This window comes from Solanum stenotomum, chromosome 11 (assembly GCF_019186545.1).
Source record: "Solanum stenotomum isolate F172 chromosome 11, ASM1918654v1, whole genome shotgun sequence".
NCBI classification, from domain to species: Eukaryota; Viridiplantae; Streptophyta; class Magnoliopsida; order Solanales; family Solanaceae; genus Solanum; species Solanum stenotomum.
Genome location: NC_064292.1, coordinates 17,070,182 through 17,096,201, shown reverse-complemented (window position 1 = coordinate 17,096,201; position 26,020 = coordinate 17,070,182). Strand labels below are relative to the sequence as shown.

The 26,020-nt window shown below is 36.8% G+C and overlaps 1 protein-coding gene across 1 annotated transcript in view; it reads right to left on the bottom strand.

The window, feature by feature from the left end:
* Positions 1-1,134: 1,134 nt before the first annotated feature.
* The window catches only part of LOC125844206 (K(+) efflux antiporter 3, chloroplastic), a 39,363-nt gene continuing 14,477 nt past the window's right edge, over positions 1,135-26,020 (bottom strand). Inside the window, exons 6-19 of the mRNA XM_049523471.1 lie at positions 24,253-24,330; positions 15,770-15,838; positions 11,513-11,563; positions 11,022-11,135; positions 10,800-10,901; positions 10,581-10,715; positions 10,318-10,499; positions 10,110-10,245; positions 9,631-9,702; positions 9,455-9,547; positions 9,199-9,360; positions 8,838-8,927; positions 8,608-8,769; positions 1,135-2,138 (exon numbers count right to left, since the gene is read on the bottom strand). Of these exons, the coding sequence (XP_049379428.1) occupies positions 1,467-2,138; positions 8,608-8,769; positions 8,838-8,927; positions 9,199-9,360; positions 9,455-9,547; positions 9,631-9,702; positions 10,110-10,245; positions 10,318-10,499; positions 10,581-10,715; positions 10,800-10,901; positions 11,022-11,135; positions 11,513-11,563; positions 15,770-15,838; positions 24,253-24,330 (2,118 nt within the window). The 3' untranslated portion in view covers positions 1,135-1,466. The remainder of the gene's footprint in view (positions 2,139-8,607; positions 8,770-8,837; positions 8,928-9,198; positions 9,361-9,454; positions 9,548-9,630; positions 9,703-10,109; positions 10,246-10,317; positions 10,500-10,580; positions 10,716-10,799; positions 10,902-11,021; positions 11,136-11,512; positions 11,564-15,769; positions 15,839-24,252; positions 24,331-26,020) is intronic.

The window sequence follows — 26,020 nt, the reverse complement described above, 5'->3', positions numbered from 1 at the left end:
GATGTTGAATTAAGTTTACTATGATAGTGTGTGTATTTGATTAATCGTTTGGTTTATATGAAATAATTTGATTGAATATATTGAATTGTATGTGAGTTCTACTATAAAAAAAAATGTAGAAAAGCAATGGACAAAATCCCTTCTGTTTGAAGCTTTTCTGAAAAAAAAAATTTATTAAATTTTTTTCAGAAAAGCGCATCGTCCATTGCTTATTTTAAAATAAAAATAAAAATTGCAATGTCGTCCGTTGCTTTCAAATAATTTTTTTAAACAAAAAAACCAAGAAAAGGACCCCGTCCGTCATTCTAATGTGACGCAGTCCTTCACATATTGTTAAGCACTGAGGACAAAAACACCAAAAGTAACTGCATCATTTTTCTAAAAACGACACTATCTACCCCTTTTGGCCGTCGATTTTCAAGTAGTTTATTAAATTGAACTAAATACGTAATTCTAAATAACACAAGTGCAGTGGAGTTCTATAATTTTTCTAAATTTTTATTGTGCATACGATTATGAACCAATATACAATACTGAATAACGCAAATGATTACACCAAAACAACATAGTTATTACATTTGAATTTTAGTTGAACCAGAGTAAATTTTAGAACAAACATAAAATAATACAGTAAAAATGAGAGCTTCTCAATATATTGTGAGTTGTGGAAAGGAAGTGATGAAGGTTTTAGAAGTTAAAAGTTGAGACTTATAGGGGGGAAAATATGAACAAACAAAGTAAGATTTGTTAAGTTGATGCTGATGAAGAGTATCAAGAATTGAAATATCAGTGTTTATTATGAAACCAAAACTTTACAATTAGTATTTTCAAATAATATCCTCAAGGATGATCACTATATTTCTAGGATATTTTTTTTTTTCCTAATGTTAGTTAGATTCTCTCCGGAAAAGAACTTTCTTATCACTAAGATTTGAAAATAACAGGTAGAGCATGAGTGTCTATTTCAAGAACACGAGAAAGGGGTGGCTAGAGTAGCCAAACTTGGAGACTATTAAAAGAGACTTTATAATACATCACTGTTTGAAGAAGAAATTGATAAACATCAATCTTCATCTTTTATTCTTTGAATAACCCGATAACCTTTCTTGTTTTCAGATGTGACTACAAGCAAAATCAAACTGAATTCACCTTCTTTTCGGATTGGTGAATAACATCTAGCTAACACCCAATCCCATTAACTTGACTATGTACAATATATGATCACTAAGAAAACTTCAATTTGTAAGCCAATTTCCTAGCATGCTCCTGTCTCGTCCTTGGTCAAATATCAATAATGCAACTATCAAAAATTGGAATCTAGAAAACGTACTCACTGGAGGGATAGACCTAAATTGGATGCCTCCAAATGCAAGGTTCACCTTGTTATTGTCTTTTTACTTTGTTCTTGAAGGATGGTAGTCTTAAGCCAGGACCTTAGGTCGGAAAAGCAGAACCAGCTGAGCACCCTAAGTTTGTTGAGAGATCTCATCTGTATTACTTTCCACACAACCACTTTTCGAGTTAGCTGGAAATGCACTCTCCATATCATCCTCCTCAAACAGTTGTTCTCCATTTTCTAGAGCATGAGATGGATGGCTCTCACCGTCATCAGATGACTGATCAGCTGCAGCCAAACTGTAAATTATATCCCTTGGATCCTGTGCTGTATCAGTTGACAGCATGGCACAATCATCGGAAGACTGATCATCTGCAGCCAAACTGTAACTTCTATCCCTTAGATCCTGTATTATGTCAGTTGACAGCGTGGCACCATCATCGGAAGACTGATCAGCTGCAGCCAAACTGTAGCTTCTATCCCTTAGATCCTGTGTTGTGTCAGTTAACAGGGTGGCACCATCATCAGATGGCTGATCAGCTCCAGACAAACTGTAACTTCTATCCTTTAGATCCTGTGTTGTGTCAGTTGACAGCATGACGCCATCATCGGATGACTGATCAGCCGCAGCCAAACTGTAACTTCTATCCCTTAGATCCTGTGTTGTGTCAGTTAACAGCGTGGTGCCATCATCAGATGACTGATCAGCTGCAGCCAAACTGTAACTTCTATCCTTTAGATCCTGTGTTGTGTCAGTAGACAGCGTGGGTACCCCATTCTGGACAAAGTCTGCAGCTCTTACCTAATAAAGATGTTCTCAAACTTCGTTACTAGCCACATTTGTCCAGTTTAAGTATATGAGAATAATCAGCAAAAGCACAAAGAAGTTATAGCAGCTCAGAGAGTAGTAAGCATAATCAGTAGAACAAATAAGCTTATGTTCCAACTCCTTTAACTGTGAAGCCAGCAGAAGCCTTTTACTTAAACAAACTCTCGTGTTTCTATGCCATTTAGCATGACCAAATGTGGATGCTTGGGAAAAAAGACAAATTAGAACCTGTTTTGGACATTGACTAATTCATCCTTTTACTAATATGGTATAGGTTTAGAAATAATTAAAAGATATACACTGCAGGTGACATTTAGAATAGAAAAAAGTTCTGCAAATATTTACTCCTGAAATGGTGGTAAAGTTAAAGTTAAAGTAGGGTGGACGTACTGAGGGGTTAAAAGACTCATCTTTAGAAACCACATGTTTAGAGTGCCTTCTATATTGAGCAAAAATCAAATTTTGAGCCTTAAACCTACTGGGACAGATATCTGTAATCAATTAATCAGCCATCTTTCACATTTGCAATTTCAGAAAGTATAAAAAGATGAAAAGGGAAGAGCTGAAGTTAGCGATCCCTTTTCAGTGAAAGTTCAACCAATACATTTGCTCTCTCAATTTGTGTTTAACTAACATTTTGGGAATAGTTCCTTTGAAATTAAGACCTGAATTTGTTTGGATTAGACTGTATTTAAAGAAAAACCTATTAGAAAACTAAATTTGAGCTGGTTTTCCAAAAAGTGGTATAATATCCTAAACCAAACAAGATAATAAAATGTTACTTTATTTATTTATAGAGAGAGAACTTTGGCAAAAAAATTCTAGTATTTTTCTTTCCTTTACTCTTTGGTATGTCGTTCTTAAAATTGCATTAACATTATAGTTCTAATGCTTTCAGGAAACAACTTGTAGTTTAGTTCAATTTTCTCATAGGGGCAAACCATCACAGTGCAGCTAGGTTAGACAGATTCTTATATTCAATGGAATGTGATGAAAGATTTCTCCAACTGGATTGAGGAGATGGAATTACATGGCCCTCAATTAAATGGTGCGAATTTTACATGGTTCAGAGGGGCAAACCATTACAGTGCAGCTAGGTTAGACAGATTCTTATATTCAATGGAATGGGAAGAAACCTTCAAAATATAAGGCAAACGATAATGCCTACAGTGACATCTGATCATAGCCCTATTATGCTACAATGTGAGGACTGGGGTCAGAATAAGTCCTACTTCATGTTCGAGAATTGGTGACTCAAAGTTGATGGTTTCGAGGGGCTAGTTCATAGTTGGTGGCAGTGTTTAGGGGAGTGCGAAGCGGTAAAAAGCGACAAGGCCCCGCTTCATGCTTTAAGCAAAGCGCTCGCTTCATTGAAGTGAAGCAAAATTTAAAAGAAAAAAGACCAAAATAAATAGACAAAATATATAAGCAAAAATTCATATTAAAATACTAGAAAAAGGTTCCTCTTTAGTGTCTTATAACAAAACAGGCATACAATTGTTGTCCTATTGGTCTCACTAACTTTTTTACCATATTTTCATGTTGGGCCAGCCATTTTTAATCGCGGATAAGATTTAAGAAAACCAATCAACATTATATTTTTATCACTATTAAGAAAAAATTCAACAACATTTTAGTCATTGTTAAGAAACAAAACAAATTAGTGATGTATATTTTAATCATTGTGAGGAAAAAAAATTAAGCAACATATAATTTAAATAATCAAAGCTAAACAGGGCAAAGGAAAACAGAATAACGAACAAAGTGGAAAAAAGAAAAAAGAAATATCCTAGGCTAGTTGTAGTAGTAGTAGTAGTAGTAAGAAGAAGAAGAGGAAGAACTAGGTAAGTCATGCCTATTTTTATTCTTTAAAATCGATCACTTATTACTTAGAAAAAATAAAAGCGTTGCTTTTCTCGCTTCACCACTTCTGGTCGCATCGCGCTTCAAGCCCAGAAGCGGTCGCTTCTTTTCACATGCCTTGCTTCAGCCAACTGAAGCGCTGAACCCTCGCTTTGCTTCGCTTCACCGCTTAAAGCGATGAAGCGCTTGCTTTCCTGAACACTGGTTGGTGGAGTGAGTTTGTAGTGGAAGGTTGCCATGACTACAAGCTCAGTATGAAACTGAAGTTGCTGAATCATAAACTCAAATAATGGAGAAAGCAAGTGGGTGGGGATCTAGGCACTAAGAAAAACAAGTTCTTATCTAAATTAGCAGATATTGATCTGGCACAAGATTCAAGACATCTGACAAAGGATGAGCTGATGGTGAGGGCTACAATTTTGGTAGAGTTGGAAGAAATGGCAAAAATTGAGGAGTCTAGGTGGAGACAAAAATCTAGGACTTTATGGTTGAAACAGGGAGACAACAATACTAGGTTTTTCCATAGGATGGCTACTGCTCATAAAAGATATAATAATATAGACATACTAATAATTAGAGGAGAGGAGGTCAAAGAGCCGGAAGTCATTAAGGTGAATATGATTGAGTTGTATAAAAAAAATCTATACTGAAATAGAGTTATGGAGGCCCTCTTTTGAGTGTGTGAACTGTCCTAGAATCTCCCAAGAGGAACAAGAGTGGTTGCAAAGGCCTTTTAGTGAAGATGAAGTGTTAAATATAATCAAACACTGTGATGGAGACAAGGCACCTGGGCCTGATAGATTCACCATGAGTTTCTTCAAAGTTTGCTGGGAGACTCTGAAGGAGGACTTGATGCAGACAATTCATAACTTCCACTAGAAGGAAACTTTTGAGAAATCATTCAATGCCACTTTCGTAGCTTTAATTCCGAAATAGCATGGAGCAAAAGAGTTGAAGGATTTCAGATCAATAATCTGATTGGTAGAGTATACAAAATCACAACCAAGCTTCTCACAGAAAGAATGAAGAAGGTCATGGGGGTTTTGGTGGATTTTCTGAAGGGACAACAGATAATGGATGCATCAATGCTAGCAAATGAACTAGTGGACTGCAGGGTGAAGCAGAATCTACCAGGAGTCTTAAGCAAGCTGGACATTGAGAAGGCTTATGACCATGTAAATTGGTCCTTCCTCTTGAAGATTCTAAGAGATATGGGCTTTCGAAACAAATGGATCAACTGGATTAAGGTTTGTATATCTACTGTGAAGTTTTCCCTTATCATTAATGGCAATCCTGAAGGGCTTTTTCAGTCACTAAGAGGTTTGAGACAAGGTGACCCCATGTCACCATTCCTATTTATCTTAGCTATGGAGGGTCTCAACTCCATGATCCGGAAAGCAAGTGAGAATGGGTGGTTGCAAGGGTTCTGTGCAAATGCAAATAGGGGAGATACTATGGAGATCTCACACCTGCTATATGCAGATGACTCCTTGGTTTTCAGTGGAGCTGAAGTTAATCAAATAAGACACTTGAGGGCCATCTTAACCATCTTTGAAGGAATATTAGGACTTCATGTCAATTGGCATAAAAGTTGTTTATACCCGGTTAACCAGATTGCAAATATGCAGGTGCTTGCTGAGAACCTACGATGTTAGGTGGCCTCACTCCCAACGAAATACCTTGGAATGCCTCTTGGTGCTAAGAACAAAGAGGTGGAAGTTTGGAATGAAGTACTGGACAGATGTGAGACGAAGATGTCAAGATGGAAAAGGCAATATCTATCCTTCGGAGGCAGAATAACTCTTATCAACTTAGTGATGGATGAATTTCCTACTTATATGATAAGCTTATTCCCAATACCAAGAAGTGTAGAGAAGAAAATCAACAAAATCAAGAAGAGTCTTCCTGTGGCAGGGAAATAAAGAGAAGCTTGGGTATAATCTTGTTAAATGGGATGAAGTGACACTCAACAAAATGCAGGGTGGTTTAGGTATAAAGAAGTTGAGTATGCAGAATGTCAGCTTGTTGAAGAAATGGCTATGGAGGTTCTGTAGTGAAGATCTGGCTTTGTGGAGGAGATTCACATCACAAAAAATATGGTCTCCAAAACAATTGGATCACTGAAGAAGCAAATATTACCTTTGGATGCTTTGTCTGGAAGACAATCAGAAGACTGTGGCCATCCTTTATCCCCAATCTATCCTTTAGGATTGGTAATGGGGTGAAAACCAGTTTCTTGAATGAACTCTGGTAGGTTGAAGAGAATTTGAAGATCATGTTCACAGAATCTTTATATATTGAGCCTACAACAGATGGACACTGTGGCATAGGCGTGGAGCCCTCAAGGTTGGGAATTGATCTTTAAGAGGGCTTTAAATGACTGGGAAGTTGATAGAGTAGCAGGATTACTACAGACACTGAATGCATTTCCAGGTGTCATTGAAGGTCATGATACTCCAATCTTTTAAATGCACAAGAAAGGGATTTTTTCTGTGAAGTCTTATTACTGGAGCTTAAATTTTAATCATACTATGGAAATGGAATGGCCTTGGAAACTAATTTGGAAAATCAGGATTCCTCACAAGGTCTCAGATTTCACTTGGTTGGCAATTAGGAAAGCATGTCTAACTCATGAAGTGTTACAAAGAAGAGGTATACAGATTTGCTCAAGGTGTTACATGTGTGCAGAAGAGGCAGAAGTTAACAGTCACTTATTCTTACACTGCAGAACAACTGTAAATCTGTGGGACATGTTCTTATGTATACTTGGAGTTAGCTGGGTAATGCCCAAGACTACTTTAGACTTGCTGAGATAGTGGGAAGGAGTGGGCAGAAGAAGAAGATCCAAAGAGAACTGATGGAAATGCATCCTAACCTGCATTTGGTGGACACTGTGGAAGGAAAGAAATGAAAGATCACATGATGGGAAACTTAACAGCATTCAGAACATCAAGATGAATAGCTTGAGCCTGTTGTATTTTTGGTGTAAACGGGATTTGGTGGGGGAGGTAGATAGTTTAGTGGATTTTCTAGCTCAGTTGTAAAGTTTTTGCCCAGTTTTTGGTTTTTGAAATTACCCCCTGGGGGCTGTAAATCCCACCTCATCAGGCCTGGCTGATGAGTTTTCATGTGAATATAAAGTTACCTATATCAACAAAAGGATTTTTTAAGAATCCTCATTAAGAATCAAGTTTGTATTTTGAAGTTGACTTATAAGGGCACAATTCTTATATGCTTATAATTTTACATGACTTATACTTGGTGTGTTTGGTATGAAGGAAAATATTTTCCATGGATAATGTTTTGTTGGAAAATAAGTAAAGTTCTCATTTTCTAGTTTTTGGTAAGTAAGCAAAAAATATTACCTTACGACCATTTATATGTAATCTTGCAAAACCTATGTGGGCGGGATGGGGTAGGGACTCGGGGTTCGGGTGGTGGTGGTGGGTGGGATGATCAAGGGATGCGGATTGGGGATGTTCGGAGGGTGGGGAGGAGACAATGAACTTAGAATGTCACTTACGGAATTTGTTTTCCCTACTTTCATTAGAGAAGCCATTTTCCTCATTTTTAAGGAGCTTGCTTTTCTAGATAAAATGTTCCCAAAACATTTTGACCAACCAAACATGAGAAAATTGGAAAACAATTTTTGGAAAATGTTTTCCTTCATACCAAACACACTCTAAAAAGCATCTTTTTTTGTTTTTGAGATTCTACAAAAAGGTTAGTGCAGGGAGATCACTATATATACTTGTTAAGCAAGAGAATATAAACAGTTCAACTTCACCGTGGGCATTAGTGGAGCTTTATCGCAATAACCTGGGATGTTGGATGCTTGGATACTCAGGAAATACTGCACCTTCAAACTGCTATCAGGCTGAACTGCTGGTTCACTTCCACAGCCTCAAACTAGCCCATCAACAGAACCTTACCCTTCTCCCCTAAATCTTGATGCACAGGAGGTCATCACTAGCATAATGTCTCAACATATAGCTCACTCATCACTTTTAAACTATTGAAGGTACTTGTACAGATAGCTAACTGATCCCTTTATGGAGCAAGTCTACAGAAAACAAAATTGGGTAGCAGACAAGCTGGCAGAATATGGATGCAAAAAGGTCAACGACAACTCCATCATTGTGTTTGAAGACCCTCCACTTTTTGTCAATGACGCACAGCAGGACGATATCAATAAGAAAGAATATCTTCATCAAGGAATAGCCAACCCCAACCTTTTCCCCCTTGTAACGACTTTTCACAAAGTCGCCCCTCCCATATTCCCTTTTGTATGGACTCGCATATGAGTCCCCCTTTTTGTATCACACAACACTCCATGTACTTTTGGTAGTTTATTTATATAATCATATCGTTTGGACCAAAAAAATGTAGGCCGATACACACAAAGATTTCAGACCATGAAAACCTAGTTCACCTCACCCAAAAGTCAGCTAGTGGTAGACTACCAGTACTGGAAGGAATAGATGCAAACTTAATGTTCCAATACTAGTAAATTCATAATTAATATTTATTCAAGCATGTGGAAATAAAACTTATATATGTATTCTTTAACGGTTGGTACCTGCAATGGTTTCATAACTTTAGACACTTGATCATCAGATTTATCAACAACCTCTTGCGCTTGCAGCTCCATAGAATCTCGAATAAGTTGACTTAGAAAAGTTACATCATCAGACATGATACCAAACCCTTTTAGAAGTTTAGAGCCAAGCTGTAAACTTGTCTGCAGGAATATATAGGGCATGATCAGAATTCACATAAAGAAAAAGAGAAGAATTGCCATGGTTTTACCTCTGCACTTTCAAGAATGGCATCTGTTGCTCCTACTTTCTTCAGATCTAATAGATGCATCACATCCTGAGCTCGTGCATATATTGGTACCTGTAATTGATATTCAGTCGAGAAATAGCAAAAGGTCAGAATTGATAGACCCTGAACCTGACAATATGATGAGTCATAAGAATCCAGATGTATTTAATATATCCAACACCAGCTATGCACAAGAATAGTTACAGCTTTGTACTTTTCTGCTATGTAAACTTTTTTTATCCATTTTGAATTGGATTATCCTCGCTTCAATTTGTAAAATTGAACCTTTCCTCTAAATTTTCCATTGCAGCCCGATATGCACGAGGAGGGAGGGCGGAAGTACCGCTGGGAAGGCTAGTCGAATTCTCTGGACAGCTTCTGTGGTCCTTTCTTTTCCTCTGTACATGACCATGACTGCTTTCGGAGAAGATATTCCAGCAGACTGCAGCACTGCAGGACGTGAACCATCACCATAGATAACAGGAAAACCGAGTTTTGTAGAAGCCTGTTGCAGTGACATGGGAAAAATATCACTAACCAGTTCACAAGAACACGCTATGTTGTAATAGCACACAACTTAATATATGAAATGTAGTAACCTTTACAACAGAAGGATCTAGATCAAAAGCAACGTATTGCAACTCCTCCCCATCACTCGAAGCTAGTGGCGTTGATAATAAATTGGCAAGGACCTGTATGAAGATGGAAAAACAAATCATCAGAAAGATAAAGCAGGGCTTCTTCCTAAGCAACAGTGATCCCACAATTGCATTACCTGACCCATTTGGCCAAATCCAAGGATGACTACTGGTTCACTCAGATCAAAGTTTTCCATTTCAGCAGTTCTCTGAGATGATCATGAATTACATTAGTAGTTATAAGAACAATTAACTTCTGATTCATGTTGGTCAGAGACTCCGAGAGTTCGAGGACCTGAGATAATAACTCTGCTCTATTTCAAATCACCTTAAGAGAAAGAGACAACAAAGCATCTTTTTATCCTTAACAGATGAGGCAATCAAATATTATACTAGGCTATATGTGACACAGGAATACGAAGTTTCGTCCTACATGTTTACTGAGACTAAAATACAGCTTATTCGCTGCTACGGTAATCTCAATGTGCATATGTTAAATTTCATGATTCAGAGAGATGAAGCAATGAGATAAAATTCAAAGAGAGAGAGAGATTGCTCATGGATAAATCAATTTCATTACATTCCCTCATATCCCAGGGACTGGTAAAAGACTTACATCCTCATTGTCAAACTTCTCGCCAACAAACTCAGAAGCTCTTCGTCCAATTTCATTGAGTAATGGAGTCAGTGCCATAGAAAGTACAACAACAATGATAAGCAGTTTATTCAGCTCGAGGGGAAGCACTCCTAGCCTACAGTAAAATGGTTGTGTTTATCAGTTGAAGAAAATTATTCTATTTCACAGAACTTCAGATGAAACTCACCTATTCGCTAAAGAAAAGACAACAAATCCAAATTCTCCTCCTTGAGAAAGAAGAAATCCAATTCTCACACTCTCCTGAAGGGATAGTCCGACTCGGGGACCTATTGCCGTTATGATCAATGTCTTGATAACAATCAGACCAGCCAAGAGAGAAAGCACATTTGGCCACTCCCGGAAAAGAAGCTGGCATGAGGTTAAAAATTATGTGCAATTAGAGGAAGGGTTAAAGAAAGTGTGCATACTATAGTACATAAGAGAAAATACCTGCATATCAATAGAAGTTCCGGTAGTCACAAAAAATAAGCCAAGTAGTAATCCTCTGAATGGCCTTATATCAGCTTCAATCTGAGTACGGAAATTTGTTTCTGCAAGCAGTGCCCCAGCTAAAAATGCTCCAAGCTGCACCATGGGATAAATATCAAATGATGAACTCAACTGCTATCTGGGTCAATTGGTATTACTTTTTTCAAAAGGGTATCTGACCGTGTCACTAAAGCCCAACTTCTGCGTTAATAGTGATGTTCCTGCAACAGTCAAAAGACAAAGTGCAACAAAAGCTTCCGAACTTCTCGTTTCTGCAACAACCTATGACCGATAAAAATGATCTATTGTTTCAGCTGTAAAAATACAAGTGTATTTATTCACTGTGCCTATATTCTCCCCTGATTTACATGTTATTCTTGGCCAAAGAACAAGGATGAGCACCTCAAAAACTCGCCTCCATATGTATTTCCCTCCAAAAGAAAGCAACCCCAGTCCACCTAAAGCCTTCAGACTTTCTTTTGCAAGCATTGGCCAAATACTTTCTTCTATCAGATTCTGCAGAGATTTGAAGATTTTAATTCTCATAACAGTCATAAACCTATACAGCAGCAAGGATAGAGACAACAAATGGCATGTCCGTCAGCTTGATCCCACATCTGTGTAAAATATAAGGGAAGTTACCTTATATACCCCATCCGAGGAAATTTTGACCAAGTTGGGAACTAATTTATCTAATAGAGACTCATTGATAACTCTTGCAATTTAACATATCATCCATGACGAGATATTTTTACCTCTCATACATAAAGGGAAAAAACTTATCTAAGTAGTTACCATAATGATGCTTAGAGACAAATTTTAAGCATTATATTTTCCAACCAACTGCATTGAAGAAAATTTATAGACAGTCGAAGTTTCCAAGATCCACGTACCTGGGTCTCCAGCACCGGTAGAATGACTAAAAGAGGCACAACAGCAATGTCCTGCATATATCAAGAACCACAGAACAAATGAGGAAAGATTAATGGGTAACATATTCCCTGGCTACTCACACCATTGTCCTTGGATAGACTACGGAAAGGGGAATAAGATGCTTTCACCATTCGAAATGTAAGTGAGGTACCTAAGAGGATCTAAATGTCAAACTTGTAGATCTATTAGAACTATCAAAAGTTCTTGCTCCCTGTTTACTAGGTCTCCTTCCTTATAGGGAGGATGTTGAATATATTGTGACATCCAAGGCAGATTCATAATCATCAGTGTGGAACAAGGAGTTCGGAGGAGTAGTATTATCATCCCCGAACTCTCACACAATGTGGGCTGGGTTGATGTTGCAAAAGAGATTATTTCACATAAAAGGCCAGACAACTACATGGTAACCAACCAGGGAGTTATTCAGAGACGGTCAAGCCAAAGGGGTTGTCGGAAGAAGACCTGGAGTGAAAAGCACTCACTAAATTATTTGTGGACTCCAACACTACTAAACAGAGGTCAGAATCTATTCAAAACTGTTGGGTAGGCAACTTTGTAGATCTTAGGAGAGAAATCCCAACATGCTCAGATGTAACAACATAGGTACAGAAAATTTGGGAAGTATCTGGGGGGTCAGTGTATTTGAAATGAATGATTTCAAGTTCATATCCGAATTCCCATCAAAGGAGGAAGCACAAAGAGTCAGGATAAATAAATGGTGCTGGAAAATTTTGGCATTGAACCTTCAATGGTGGTTATTGAAGACAGGCTGTTTTTCGAAAAAACATTTGGACAGGAATTGGTATGGATCAGATTACTAGGGATACCTTTATAATTGTGGTCTCAGGTCTAATAAGATGTTTAAAGTGATTGAGGAGAAGTACAGTGGGTGGTTAGAAACTGAGGAAGAAACACCTTTGAGAAATCAACTCCGATGGACTAGATTGAGAGTCGAAGGGCCACCAGATTTTATGCGGTCATTGATAGAAGTGGAATTAGAGGATCTTCAAGATACCTATATGGGTAGAAAGAACAGCAATAGATTGCAGGAAAATGGCCGGAAGGAATTGCAGTGCCGCCAACAATGTGACTTTCAGGTGGTATGATTTAAGTCTAAGGTCCTCTAGAGAAGATGAAACACCATTGGGTAATGGGGTCCTTTGGTGGGACAGACTGATAACTTGCAGTTAGAGGAGAACTTGGGGAATGGGGAAAACCCTATGGCTAAAGGAAGAATTACTGGGTTCAAAATCTAAATCTGATATGACCCCACCTTTGAAGACATATTTTTTTTAAGAAAGTAACATTGTATTCACAAAAAAATCATCATCAAAAGGATGATGAGGTGGAACACTTACAACCCACAGTGGGTGGGAAACATCCTTCACAAAAACTAAAAAGCTTTATAATTTGCCTATGAAATCAACTAGAGTTGCTACCTCCCCCACCCTATTCTGTTTACACCAAAACAAATAACAGGCTTAGGCATTTCATTTTGATATTCTATGAGTTGCAGCTTTTGCATTCAAAGCATCTGATATTTCTTTCCTTCCATAAAGTCCACCAAATACAAATTGGAATGTTCATCCACCAATCTTCGCTCTGCCTCTTCTTTCAATTCCTTTCCAACTGTTGAGTGGATCCAGGGTGGTTTTAGGCATTACCCAGCTTACTCCCAGAATACATAAGAACATGTTCCACATATTTGCAGTTGTTTTGCACTGTAGAAAGAAAAAAACTATTTACCTCTGATTCCTGGTCACACATAAAACACCTTGAGCAAATTTGTAAACCTCTTCTTTGTAAAACCTCATGAGCTGTGATGAACCTTCTCCACAGAGCCATAACTTCTATGCAAAATCTCCATAACCATTTTTGTAGTAGGCATGCATTCTGTTTGCTGAGATTCTTCAAACCTAGGCCTCCTTGTTTTTTATCGAGTGTTAGGATATCCCACCTCACCAGGTTGTACCCTATCTTCTCCTTGTTTCCTTGCCAGATAAAAGATCTTCTCAGTAAATTGATTTTCTTTTCAATGCTTTTGAGGTATTGGAAATAGACTCATCATATAAGTGGGAAGGCCATCCAACACAGATTTAATGAATGCCAGACTTCCAACTCTTTCTTCTTAGCTCCCATGGGTATGCCAAGGTATTTTGTAGGTAGGGAAGCTACTTGGCAACCAAAAGTCTCAGCTAAGGATTGCATATTGTCAACTTGATTGACAGGATAGAGGGAACTCTTACTCTAGTTAACATGTAATCCAGAAATGACTTCGAAAATGGTGAGAATTACCCTTCGGTGACTGATCTGAATCTCCTCTGCTACACGAAGAACTAATGAGTCATCCACATACAGGAGGTGTGGAACCTCCAAAGCATCTCCCCTGACTATTTGGGCACTAAAACCCTTCAATCATCCTTTTCCATTTGCAATCCTGATCATGTGATTGAAGCCTTCCATTGCTAGTAAAAATAGAAAGGGAGATATAGGGTCCCCTTGCCTCATCCCCTCTGGAACATAAAAAAAACCTTCAGTGCTCCCATTTATGATGAGTGACAATTTCACATTGGATATGCAAAATCCGATCTATTTGTTGCCAAACCCCATATTGTTTCGAATTTTAAGAAGGAAATTCCAATTGACAAGATCATAGGCCTTCTCGATTTCAAGCTTATACAGAATTTGGGGCATCTTTTGTTTCACCCTAGAGTCTAGCAGCTCATTGGCCAACCGTAGGGCTCCACCACTGGAACCTTATATGCATTTGTTTCCAAAGCCAATCACCATTCATCACTTGTTCTGCCGCTGCTTTCAAAGAAAACTCAAATAGGAAAATTTTACTTCCCATTTCATAAATGTTCATCCCAAAGATTTGCTTCCACATGCTAGAGGACCATATTATAATCTCTAAGAGGGTTGGTGTATCCACATCCTTGAAGTTGCCAATCAAACTTCTATTAAGAACTTCATTTTGTTTATTGGGTCCGTCATTAACGTAAACTACTCCCCCCTTCAAGGAGCAAGGAGGTTTGCGCATTAAGATATAAGGATACAAAACAGAAGCCTTTAGTGGCTTTGGAGATTCCGTGTGGAAGCTGGCCCCTTGTAGAGGGAATAATAGCAGAGAAATTTCGTTCTTTAAAAGTATGATGCACTAAAAGAGGTGCCCCTTCACAAAGAATTAGTTTCTGGAGAAATATATGCTCCTTATGGCATGTTTTCTCACAGCATATTGACTTCACGATAGGCAATGAAAGGAAATTTTCTTTTTGGTAAAATAAATGGTTGGGTCATCTACCCAGCAGAGAAGTTTTCCCTGTAATATATAGGTTGGTACTTGACAAAGAATTCACAGTAGCACGATGTTGGGAAGGCATAAGTTGGAATATAAATTCAGAAGAGACATAAAAACAACTTGGAGCTGAATGAGGTTGCTGAATTCTTCAGTATATTACCTATGTTTGTAAGCCTAAGCACTAATGAAGATTATTTGATAGGGAGAAGCCACAACAAAGGGATTTATACTGCCAAGACATGTTATAACACATTCATGAAAGAAGTGAATCAGCCTTCTTATTGGTCTAGAAGCAAATCTGGAAGTCAAAAGCTCCTATAAAAGTTAAAATATTTTGAATGGTTGGCGTCTAAAAAACCTGTTTGACTCTGGATAATTTACAGAGAAGGGGATCCCAAATAGTTAACAGGTGTCATATGTGTAAAGAAGAGGCAAAAATTATCAAACATCTATACCTGCATTGCAAAGCTGCTGCACGCTTGTAGCAAAATTTCTTGAACATTTTGGGAATTAAACAAGTGATGCCAAACTCTACCACTGAGTTACTGTCATGCTGGAATAGGAAGGGACTATCAAAGCAAATGAAGAAGGCCTGGAATACAAAAAAGGTGGTGCATATGGAAAAAGAGCAGTAGGAGTCTAGCAGATGCTTGGAAGGACAAGAGAATTCATTCTTGAAGATCAAATTAGGTTGCATTTGTTGATATCTTTTTGGTGTAAACAGGCTAGGACAAGTGAGAGTGAAATCCTGCTACGATTCTTGGAATCTTTTGGTCAGACTCACAGGGTTTTTTTTTTTTTTTTTTGTTATTTTCTGGGTAACCACAGAACTCTTGTAGTGCTGGTTTTTTTATATCGATAATACAATACCATTTCAAAAAGAACATGTATAATCATAAATGTAAAATGCAAATATAACCTGAAGAAGAAGTATTCCCAATGTAGCCGAGCCAAATCTAGTTGGAAGCTCACCCTTCTCTGCAAGAATCTAAAAGTATGCCAAACTGAGCACAGAACCCATAGATCCATTCACACTCAATAACTTCAAGTTCTTCTACACAGGGTAAACCCCCCACATTAATTCAGCAATTTTCATGATAGGAAACTATACTCACTAAAGCTAAAGAGATAAGAGAAAAATAAGAAAACTAGAGATAAGAACGAGAATACACAGGCAAAAATACATGAAACTTCTCTACAAACAGTTTCAGTATCAATAAGAAAATACATTTTTTAGGTATATCTTTCATATAAAGCTACAAAAATATTAAAATTGAACAGCTCTGGATTACAGCGAATTTTTTTTGATACTAAGGAAAAAGTTCTAATGACAAATACTAAGAAGGTACTGCAATGGTACAAGACAGGTTCTTCTCATCATATCATCATATCATACTATATTATAAGTGAGAAACCCTCAAGTTAAAAGTTGGATTACGAAACTAACCTTATAAAGTCAAGTGCTATAATATCCTTCAACTTGATATTACTTCAAATATGTATATATTTATTCAATTAGAAGCAGACAAACGTAACACCCTTTCCTTCACCATTAAATATTGACATCCTATTAAAGGTAAATAATAACTCCCAATAATGTCGTTAATTGTAAAGATTTTTTTTAATCACAAGTTCCATGTAAGTGTTTTCATCTCATAACTTTAAGTTTTGCTCATTTATCTTCTACTCCTACTGCCTTCTGATATTTTTTCTCTCACTTTATAACTTGCACAAATTTAGATAATTTCATTAGCCATTAGTTGCACTTTTTTCTCTATTGAAAAATCACTGGTTGATGTAGCTGCTTATTAACAGCATTTATTTCTGCCAAACTATGTATTGTTCTGTGTGAGGATTGTTCAGGTATTGTCCAAATTTTACCCAGTTTGACATTAAAATTGGTTGGATCAAGTAACATAAATGGTGCACCATTACCATTGCAAGATTCCAACAGATTTGTACTAGATACATAAATTTAAATACCTGCTTATGAGGAAGTCTTTGATCAAATTAGATGAACATATATATAATCCAATGTTGATGGTTTACGGAGTAATAAAGTAGTTTAGGAATTCACAGCATTAATCCTCATTTATGTTCTTCCATTATTTTTTTGCATGTTTTTACTTATATAAGCTTGGTCACTTTGTAATATCAATTAAAGAGCATTCTATAAGCTCTAAAATTGGTACTTGCTTTTTTAATTTTCACAAGTTTATATTTTTTATACGATGCAAGGAATTTTATGAGTCTGAACACTAAATATATTTTTTACCAGACAAATATTTCACCAAGAAGCAGCACCATCTTTTGGTTCGTATGTTAAATGAGAAACGGGATACTGCTAATTTTATTTGCAAGCACCCATATTCTTGAGATCAAAATTCCAAGTAATCCTCACCAAAGCATATGTAGAATTCCATTTCTTGAGGTAAAACAACTTTGTAAGTTCAATAATTCCTTTTTTTGCAATCTTGTAATTACAAGTGCAAACGGTATTTTGGATTAAAAAGAGGGAGGGATAGGGTGGAGTGAGAGAAGGGAACACATTTGTCTATCGAATTAAGTGGAGTACTCCATTAAAATATTCATTGTATAGCATGACTCTACCTATCATCAAATTCTAAGCATATATTTTTGTTCCTGGATCGGTATATCTTTATCTAACCTATTTTGCTTTCTAATTTTCTATTTGAAGATGCAATATATGCTCTAAAGGTTGATGGGCTCCATTACAATGTTGATACAAATAGTGTGCTCACATAATATATTCTGAGAATTGATTAACATTGAAGGAGGAAGTATCTAACGATTCAAGAGGAATAAAATGAAATTAAGAGTAATAAATCTTGACTCCCTTGTAACACCTCACAACTCTACTCTTAGAATATGAATCGTTTGTCGTAAGTATATGAGCTTGAACCAGGTGATGTCCTACTTGCTCATGTGTTTTAAGGTTCTTTACCAAGTGTAGGAAGTGGTTTGGGGTCATAAGAGACCTCTAGCACTAAGTCGAGTTCAAAGCCTTCCTACTGGCTAAGTTTTTCGCATTAGTTCATGCAAGGGTCAACTTCAAACGACCATACCTTTCAGCATACAAAGATTAGGTATTCCATAACCTATCAAATTAAAGGTCTATGAGTCTTATTTCCAATGCCAACAAGTTTGCATCAACCGAAGTTCGGAGTAAAAAGTTATGATCATTTTAGTTTTGTTAGACATTTTGTTTTGGACATGCATTTCACTGGCGTTGAACAATGTTGGATAGGTGTTTCACCAGTTGAAACACTGGTTGGACGACGGGAAATCGCTTAAGTCGGTTTTAGTCTAATCTTTCTCACTTTTGACCATTCTTTCAAACCCTAGAAGTGTTTTCTCTCCTCCTCTCATTCTTTTCCATCAAGGTAAGTCCTTTTTCATAGAATTCAAGCTTTCTAACTCAAATTCCTCCGTCTATTCATAAATCATTGATAGAAATCTTAATTCTTGGCAATAGGGTTTTCAAGGAAGAGAATTCAAGAATCTCAAGAAAAGGTTTCTTGATCATTCTTCAAGTTAGGGTTCTTCATCAAGATTTGTAGAACGTTTAAGGTATGTAAGGTTATCATAGTGAGGGATTAAGTTCTTCCTCACGCCCTACATCTACAGTTTCAATTAGTAAGATCAAAGCTAGGGTTTTTACCCCATGATTCATAATTTTCGAATTTACTATTTATTCCTATTGTTGACTTCGTGATTTCATTACTTCACATTATTAATGATCTTTGACTATTGATTCATGCTTAATATACCACATGAACTCTTTATTTGTTAAGAGTTATTGAAGACCTTGTCATATTGATTTCTTATGAAATGTTTTCATGAGTAAAGTAAATTCCAAAACTTTTAGCAATATTTCAGAAAGGGTTTCAAGAAAGCATGAATTGCTTCAAGTGCATTATTTCCATAAAGAAAAGAATAGTTAGCTTTAAAGAGAGCATATATTAGTTTTGAGAAAGTGAAGTCAGTTTTCATATAGCATAGGTTTTTAAAGCAAGTTGAGTATAGTTATAAAGAAGCATTTTAGAGTATTAACCCAACACAGAGAGTATTAACTAAAGTGGGACCTTTTTCCCTAAATGGGACATCATACCGCTATTGAGCATTATTGCATTATTTTGGGGGTAGTATTGAGCACCGAGTTTGGTAAGGGTTCAGATAATCCAAACCTCATAATTGCGCAACTAGCGTAGGATAGGATCGTGTTGTTGATGGTAAGGGCTTAGATATTGGATCCATTAGTAAGTTCATCCCATACCCCGGCAAAGTATTGGATGACTCTAGCAACGTGTGCAAGACGTTGTATCATCACAATGCTCATAGTTATAGTTGTGCGTTAGAGAAACTCCCCAAGAAAAGTAAAGTATACTATTTTAGCATTTGATAATATTGCATATATCTAAGTTGTAAAGCTTTATTGTTTTCAATACATTTGCATGTGTTATCTATGTTACAGTCTTTTCTAAGTTACTCTTTCAGTTAAGTATATTCAGCCTAATCATTGTTTCATTCAGCCATTTTGCATACCGTACATTTCATGTACTAACGCCATTTGGCGTTGCATCTTTTAATGTTGCAAATATAGATTTTCAAGATTGATAACATGCGCTTCGTTGAGATCCTCTCCATCAATTTTTTGTGAGACCTCCTTGCCTTTCAGAGGGCTCCAATTCAATTATTTACTTCTTTATCGTTAGACATTTTAGTTAAAGATGCAGATACAGTTTTCAGGATCGATAGCAGGCGCTTCGTTGAGATCCCCTGCATCAGCTTTTGGTGAGACCTCCTCGCCTTTCGGAGGGCTCCAATTCAGTTACTTCTTTATTGTTAAGACATTTTAGTTATCATTCAGGTAGTCGTGCGTCCTGTCTCGGCACCTATCCTAGTTCAGTAGAGGCTTCATATACTAGTTAGCGAGTCAGTTAAGTCTTGATCTTTAGATGTTTTAAACATTATTATTATGATGATTCATACTTATATTTCACACTTTCCATAAAACATGTTCAGAATTGTGAATGTTTATCACTTTTAAAGCTTCCACATAAGTGTTTAGTCTTCCGTATAGTAGTAAGCCAGGCCTAGTTTCGCTTGGGACCAATAATGGTTTCTGAGTGCCGGTCATGCCCAGGGTATAGGCTCGGGACGTGACATCCCTATTCTCAATTAGTAATCTTTTTGATATTTTTGTAAACTATATTTCCTAAATTGAATTTCATGGTTTTCAAACCCTACTTAGATTTGGAATTTTCATTATATATTTCATCATTAATTGGACAACATTGAGTTGTCTACAAATTAAAGCCACTATTTGAAACAAAGACAATTTTTATACATTCAAATGTTGAGAAAACAAACGGTCTTAACTATTCAGTAGATCGTAATGCAACATCTTAATATTCAAAGGTGTGTTCATATTATGGGCAATCAGATCCAGATGTCTTAATCTTAATTAAAACAAATGAAGCCTAATATAGCTTGTCACAATTTGATTAAATGGTGTACATTCACTGGGTATGTTGTTGTTGTTGTTGTTGTTGTTGTTGTGTACATTCAGTCGGTCCAGTCGATTTCGGGTTAATTGGGTTTGATTCACTAGATTTTTATCCGTATTTGGGTTCAGTTTGATGTTTTTCCTCTCTTCAACAAAATTCTATTGAATAATTTTTTTAAGAAATAGAAAAAGAAAATCCAGTAAATTTGAAAATGCCGATCAAAATCATTTAGATGATTTGTCAAAAATAGCTCAAATTTGATATATTTTTCATTTGATAAAATCTATTTACCTTTTAATTTCTTGAGATATTTTCCCATACCAATTGTCAAGTATGATAACAACTTTCTACAAAACAAAAAATCAATTCAATAGAACAATATTTTGAATCCGATTTGCATAATTCAACTCAAACATAATGTAATAAGGAAGGAAATTGAAATTTATAGAAGGGAAGAACTTATAAATGTAAACTATCTTAAACATAACTCTTCAAGTGAGAAAATAACAAACACAATGATTTATAACTTCAACTAATTGATATTTTTGACATCATAAATATAGAAATTTTTATTTATCTGATTAAGTAATTATTTTATTAATGTTTCGGAAAGACATGCATGTATACAAGAGGTATACCAAAAATAGAAAAAACTACAAGAAGAGATGGTTTTCTACCAATGAGCTAGAGTTCATAAAATACAATAGAACATTGAGGTGTCGTTACAACACTCGCAATGTAATTGATCCAATTCTTTTGGACAATATTGATGATGCTAATGAATGGCTAACCTGAGTCCCTGAATTTCATGAAGATAAAGCAATTTTTTTGTTGATTCTGCTTTCACTTGGGGTGTAGTTGCGGAGACAAATGGAGTTTAAGAGAACCATTGTGGTTTAAGGGGGAATACTTCAAGCTTACATAGGAGGGAAAAAGAAGTAGCTACAAGCCTATCTCTAGTTGATGAAGTTGAAAGTGATGATAAAGTTGAAGAAGACTATGAGCAATAAAATGAAAATGGAGGAATACAAGATTTTGGTAATCTTGTAGAAGTAGAAGAATAAGAATTAGATGTTGATCCATTAATAACTTTGATTTTGTTTGTCCTATGGTCTATGGAGATTTTGTGATATCTACTTTTTAGTTTTTAATTGGAACTTTTTCTTTTATTTATTGTCTCTATTTATTTTGGTATTTTCTCTTTTAAATTGCGCTTCACTTCAATGAAGCAAGCACTTCGTTTCACACTTTACGCGAAGCAGGGCCTTGTCACTTTTTCTCGCTCCACGCTCTCCAAAATACTGCCATGAACATCATTGTCTACCATGGCTGCATAAGGATGTCAGATGCTTGGTCAATTTGTCCTCGATGATAGGGAAGATGTCTCCTAGGAAGCATATTATCTCAAACAGTATGGCTCATTCTGAAGATGATAGCCTGTAGTAACGCTAAGCATACATTCCACTTGACCATTTGTCTCAAAAAAGGTAGAGGGGAGCTATAACCGCACGACTCCTAGTATACAGGCTACAGCATCTCTGGCTTCCAAAATCCTATCTTCAGAAAATCTTTCTATTTACACAAAAAGGAAATAAACAACAATGAGGAAAAGAAAAACTAAGTCCCTCATAAGCTAAAAACAGGTCACTGGTGTTAAAACTTGTAACAGATGTAGGACTGCAACCACATGATTTATATCTGCAGACGCTGGAACTATGTAAAGACATCTGTTGTCTCTAAATTGAAGGTACTAAAATTCAGTTACAGGATGATGTTCTAAGTGCTTAAAATCTGATTAGATATGAAGTACAAGATCTGCACCTTTGCAAACTTCTAGAGAACTTGGTCTTGTCAGAACGGAAAAGTATTGAAGTACAAAATAAACGTTAGATACTAGAGAAATTTTAGGATAGTTGCAAGACAAAGCCACAGTCATGAGATAAAAAGAAGCCTTCTAAGCTACAAATAAAGTAATTGAAATAAGTTGCACCCAAAATGCCATTATTGTAACACATACTAATTACATTGTGCATACGACTAAGTTGATGTCAATAAAATTACTTGAATTTGAAAGATTTGGAATATATTTGGTCTTAAAAGAGTAAGTTCACAGGGAAGTAAAGCCAAATGTTGTAAGTTTCATCAATTGGGCACACTACTAAGTGACCATGCTTATGGTTTGACTATGAATGAACATACCTCATAGGATATGGAGAGTTAGAGGCTGTACTACCTATCCAATTAAAGATCTTTGAGTCTTGTTTCCAGCAAAACAAACCGCTCGTCAATCCGAGTTCTAGATTAAGAGCTATGTGAGTTTGAAGAGGACATTGTCGGCAGGATTCCCACTTACAGCCAAGTCACGTGTATATGACTAAGTTGCATCGATGAGATTAATCAGTCTTGGAAAAATTGAGACTAAATTTGAGCCTAAAGTCTGAGGTGTTCAGGAGTGCGAAAGTGAAGATAATAGTTTAACAGGCTATTGGAGAGATTGGAAAGATGTAAGAAGAAATCGACCAATTGGAAGAGTAATTATCTATCACTAGAAGGGAGGATTATTTTGGTGGATAGTGTATTAGACTCACTTCCTACATATATGATGTCCCTTTTTCCTGTACCACTTGCCAGTAAAGATTCAGAAAAAAATTGATGATTTGAAGAGGAATTTCATTTAGCAGGGTAACAAGAGAATAAATGTGTTCACTTGGTGAACCAGAAGTCACTGACTTGTAGCAAGGAGGACGGGGCTGGGAATAAGAAATCTGAGACAACATAATAAGAGCCTTCCTATAAATTGGCTATGGACATTCTCTATGGAGGACCAGGCCTACGGAGAAGGGTGGTAAGTGAAAAATATAGTGTACATAGTGTTGAAAGATGGTGTCAGCTACACACGGAATTAGTGTATGGACGTCACAAAAGCACTATGGATAGACTTTGTAAACAGAGTGAGCATAACAGAGGGAAATGGTGTTAGGACCTCATTTTGGAATGATGATTGGATTGCAAATGACCCTTTCAAAGATGTTTTGCCTGACATTTTCAATCCGGTAAAGCATCTAAAGATCATAGTGGCCGAGGGTTGGAATTTAAGCTTCAGCAAACTCTTAAATGACTGGAAAACAGTAGATTGGTTGACTTTTTCAAGCTGTTGGAGAACTTCATAGGTACTACTGAACAAAAGGATAAGGATAGGCTGGTGGGCAATTGGAGTAGTAGAGGAAGTTTCACTGTGGGTTCTGCTATGCAGGTTTAAACAAAACTGGGCAGGTTTTTTGGGCATGGCATTGGAAACTTGTCTGGAAAGTGAACATGCTCTTCAAAGTAGCATGTTTTCGTTGGTTAGTGCTTAAAGAGGGAATCTTAACACAAGACAATTTGAGGAAGGGGCATGTATTTAGTGGACAGTGTGACAGGAAAGGAACTCATGATGTTTTGTAGACATTCATAGCTCTCAACAGAAGATCAAGATGCACTCTGTTTTTTTTGTTTCACTTTTGGTGTAAAAAGGTTTTGTTGATGATGTAGAGTCCCTGTTAAACATCGCTGGCACTAGTTGATATTTTTAAGTTGTAATTATGTGTCCTCTTACGTCCCTGTTAAAAAACATCATTACAAGGGATCCATGCAAATATAACCCTATTAAAGTTCAACCTAGACTGTTGCAGCTTTGCAATTGCACCTAAATTCCATTAATAAGGGATGCCAAAGAGTTCCCCAAGAAATGAATCTTTAACAAAAAGAATACTTTTTCAAAGAAAAGCCTTTAACAGGTAGAAGGCATTTGCTCGTTGCACACTCCTTTTCATCTCAAAAAGTATAAGGCTTTTGCAACATATCAGGCCATTGTAGCTTAATAAGAAATTACCTGCAGAACAAAAGCTGAAGAAGACAGTGAGAGCGCAGCACCAATCACTACAGCCTCATCAACACTTCTAATATTCACCTGCATCCTAAATAAGTTATTGACGAAGGAGCAAAAAGAGGATATTGGAAAGTGTAAACATTGTGTAAGTAAGTGCCTATCGAATATCCATACCAAACTATAAAAAAAGATGAAGAGGCAAAGAATATTATTTCACATCTCTAAGGCAAAAGAAAAAAAAAATTGCATGCATCCAATAAGTTAGTGATGACGCAGAAAGGGGATAAAGGAGAGTGCCAATGGTGTAAACACCTAATCAATATCTATATCTTATAAAATTAGAAGATTTTTCTTTCAAAGAACTAGATTCAATGTAAACAATGGAAGAAAGATTTTGTTTTGGGACGATAATTGGTTAGGAAATGGCAGCCTCAAACAGCTCTTTCCAGACATCTATCTGTTGAATCAGCAACATGAGGCCACTGTGCAAGAAGTTTGGTCCATCCATGGATGGAACTTAACATACAGAAGGAGGATACAAGACTAGGAGGTGGATAGACTAGCTGAATTTTATGGCACCCTGGACCATTTTGGAGGATTGAAAGAGGGAGAAGACACTCTTAGGTGGATTCATCACAGCAAAGGTATCTTCACAGTTAGCTCTGCCTACAAGAACCTGAATCAAATGGGGACTCAACTCAGATTTTTCCCTTGGAAGCTTATCTGGAAAGTCAAAATTTCATATAAGGTGACAGTCTTTACTTGGTTGGTAGTTAAAGAGGCGGTACTAACATAGGAGAATCTAATGAAGAGGGGAATACATATGTGTCCTAGATGTTTTTTTTGTGAGCAACAGGCAGAGACAATCAACCATCTGTTTCTTCATTGCAAGGTGGTTAGACAACTGTGGCACTTATTTACCAGCTTCAGGGAAACAAACTGGACCATGCCACAAAGGGCAAGTCAGGCTATAGAAAGCTGGAACAATGAAGGCAGTGGCAGTACAGACCAAAGCAGATGGAGGATTGTCCCAGCAGTGATTTGGTGGACCATATGGAAGGAGAGAAATATGAGATGCTTTGAGAGTAGTAGTAGTCCTTTACACAGGATTAAAATGAACTGCATAATCACTTTTTGCTATTGGTGTAGTTCGGAGTATGTAGATGATCCTATAGCGGCTAGAGATATCCTAGGTCCTTTGTAAGATGAAGTAGGATCTAGTGTAGTTTTGTTTTAAGTACACGCAATTGTATGTAGCTCCATGATGTAAATTTGGGATCCCAGCCTTTAGTGCCAAATATTAATACACAAAACTGTTACCTTTGTCAAAAAAAAATAAAAATTAGAAGATTTAACCGGACTAGCAACCCAGCATAGCCCTTTACAAAGAATAGCCCTATTCATTTTATATACCCTAGTTAACATTTAGGTTTCATACTTCTATAGCCAGTCCCTCAAAACCCCTAATCTTTTTATACGTCATTCCTCACCTAAGTTGCTCGGACTCTTCACTTTTGGTGCCGCACCTATGTCAACATGACATGGGTGTGGGTGTGGGTGTGGGATCTGTGTCTGACTTGGTCAACTGATTTTGGGTACTTTGTCAAAAATCGATGGGAAATGTCTAGACAGTTTTAATGATCTCTATAATCAATACAAAAACTAAGGTGAAATTGAAGAAAATAGATACCTTGGTCAAGCCCCACACCATGCAAAGCAAAGCCTGGTATTTAAGTGGAGAAGGGTAGAGGGGCGGGCCCATTATCCACCG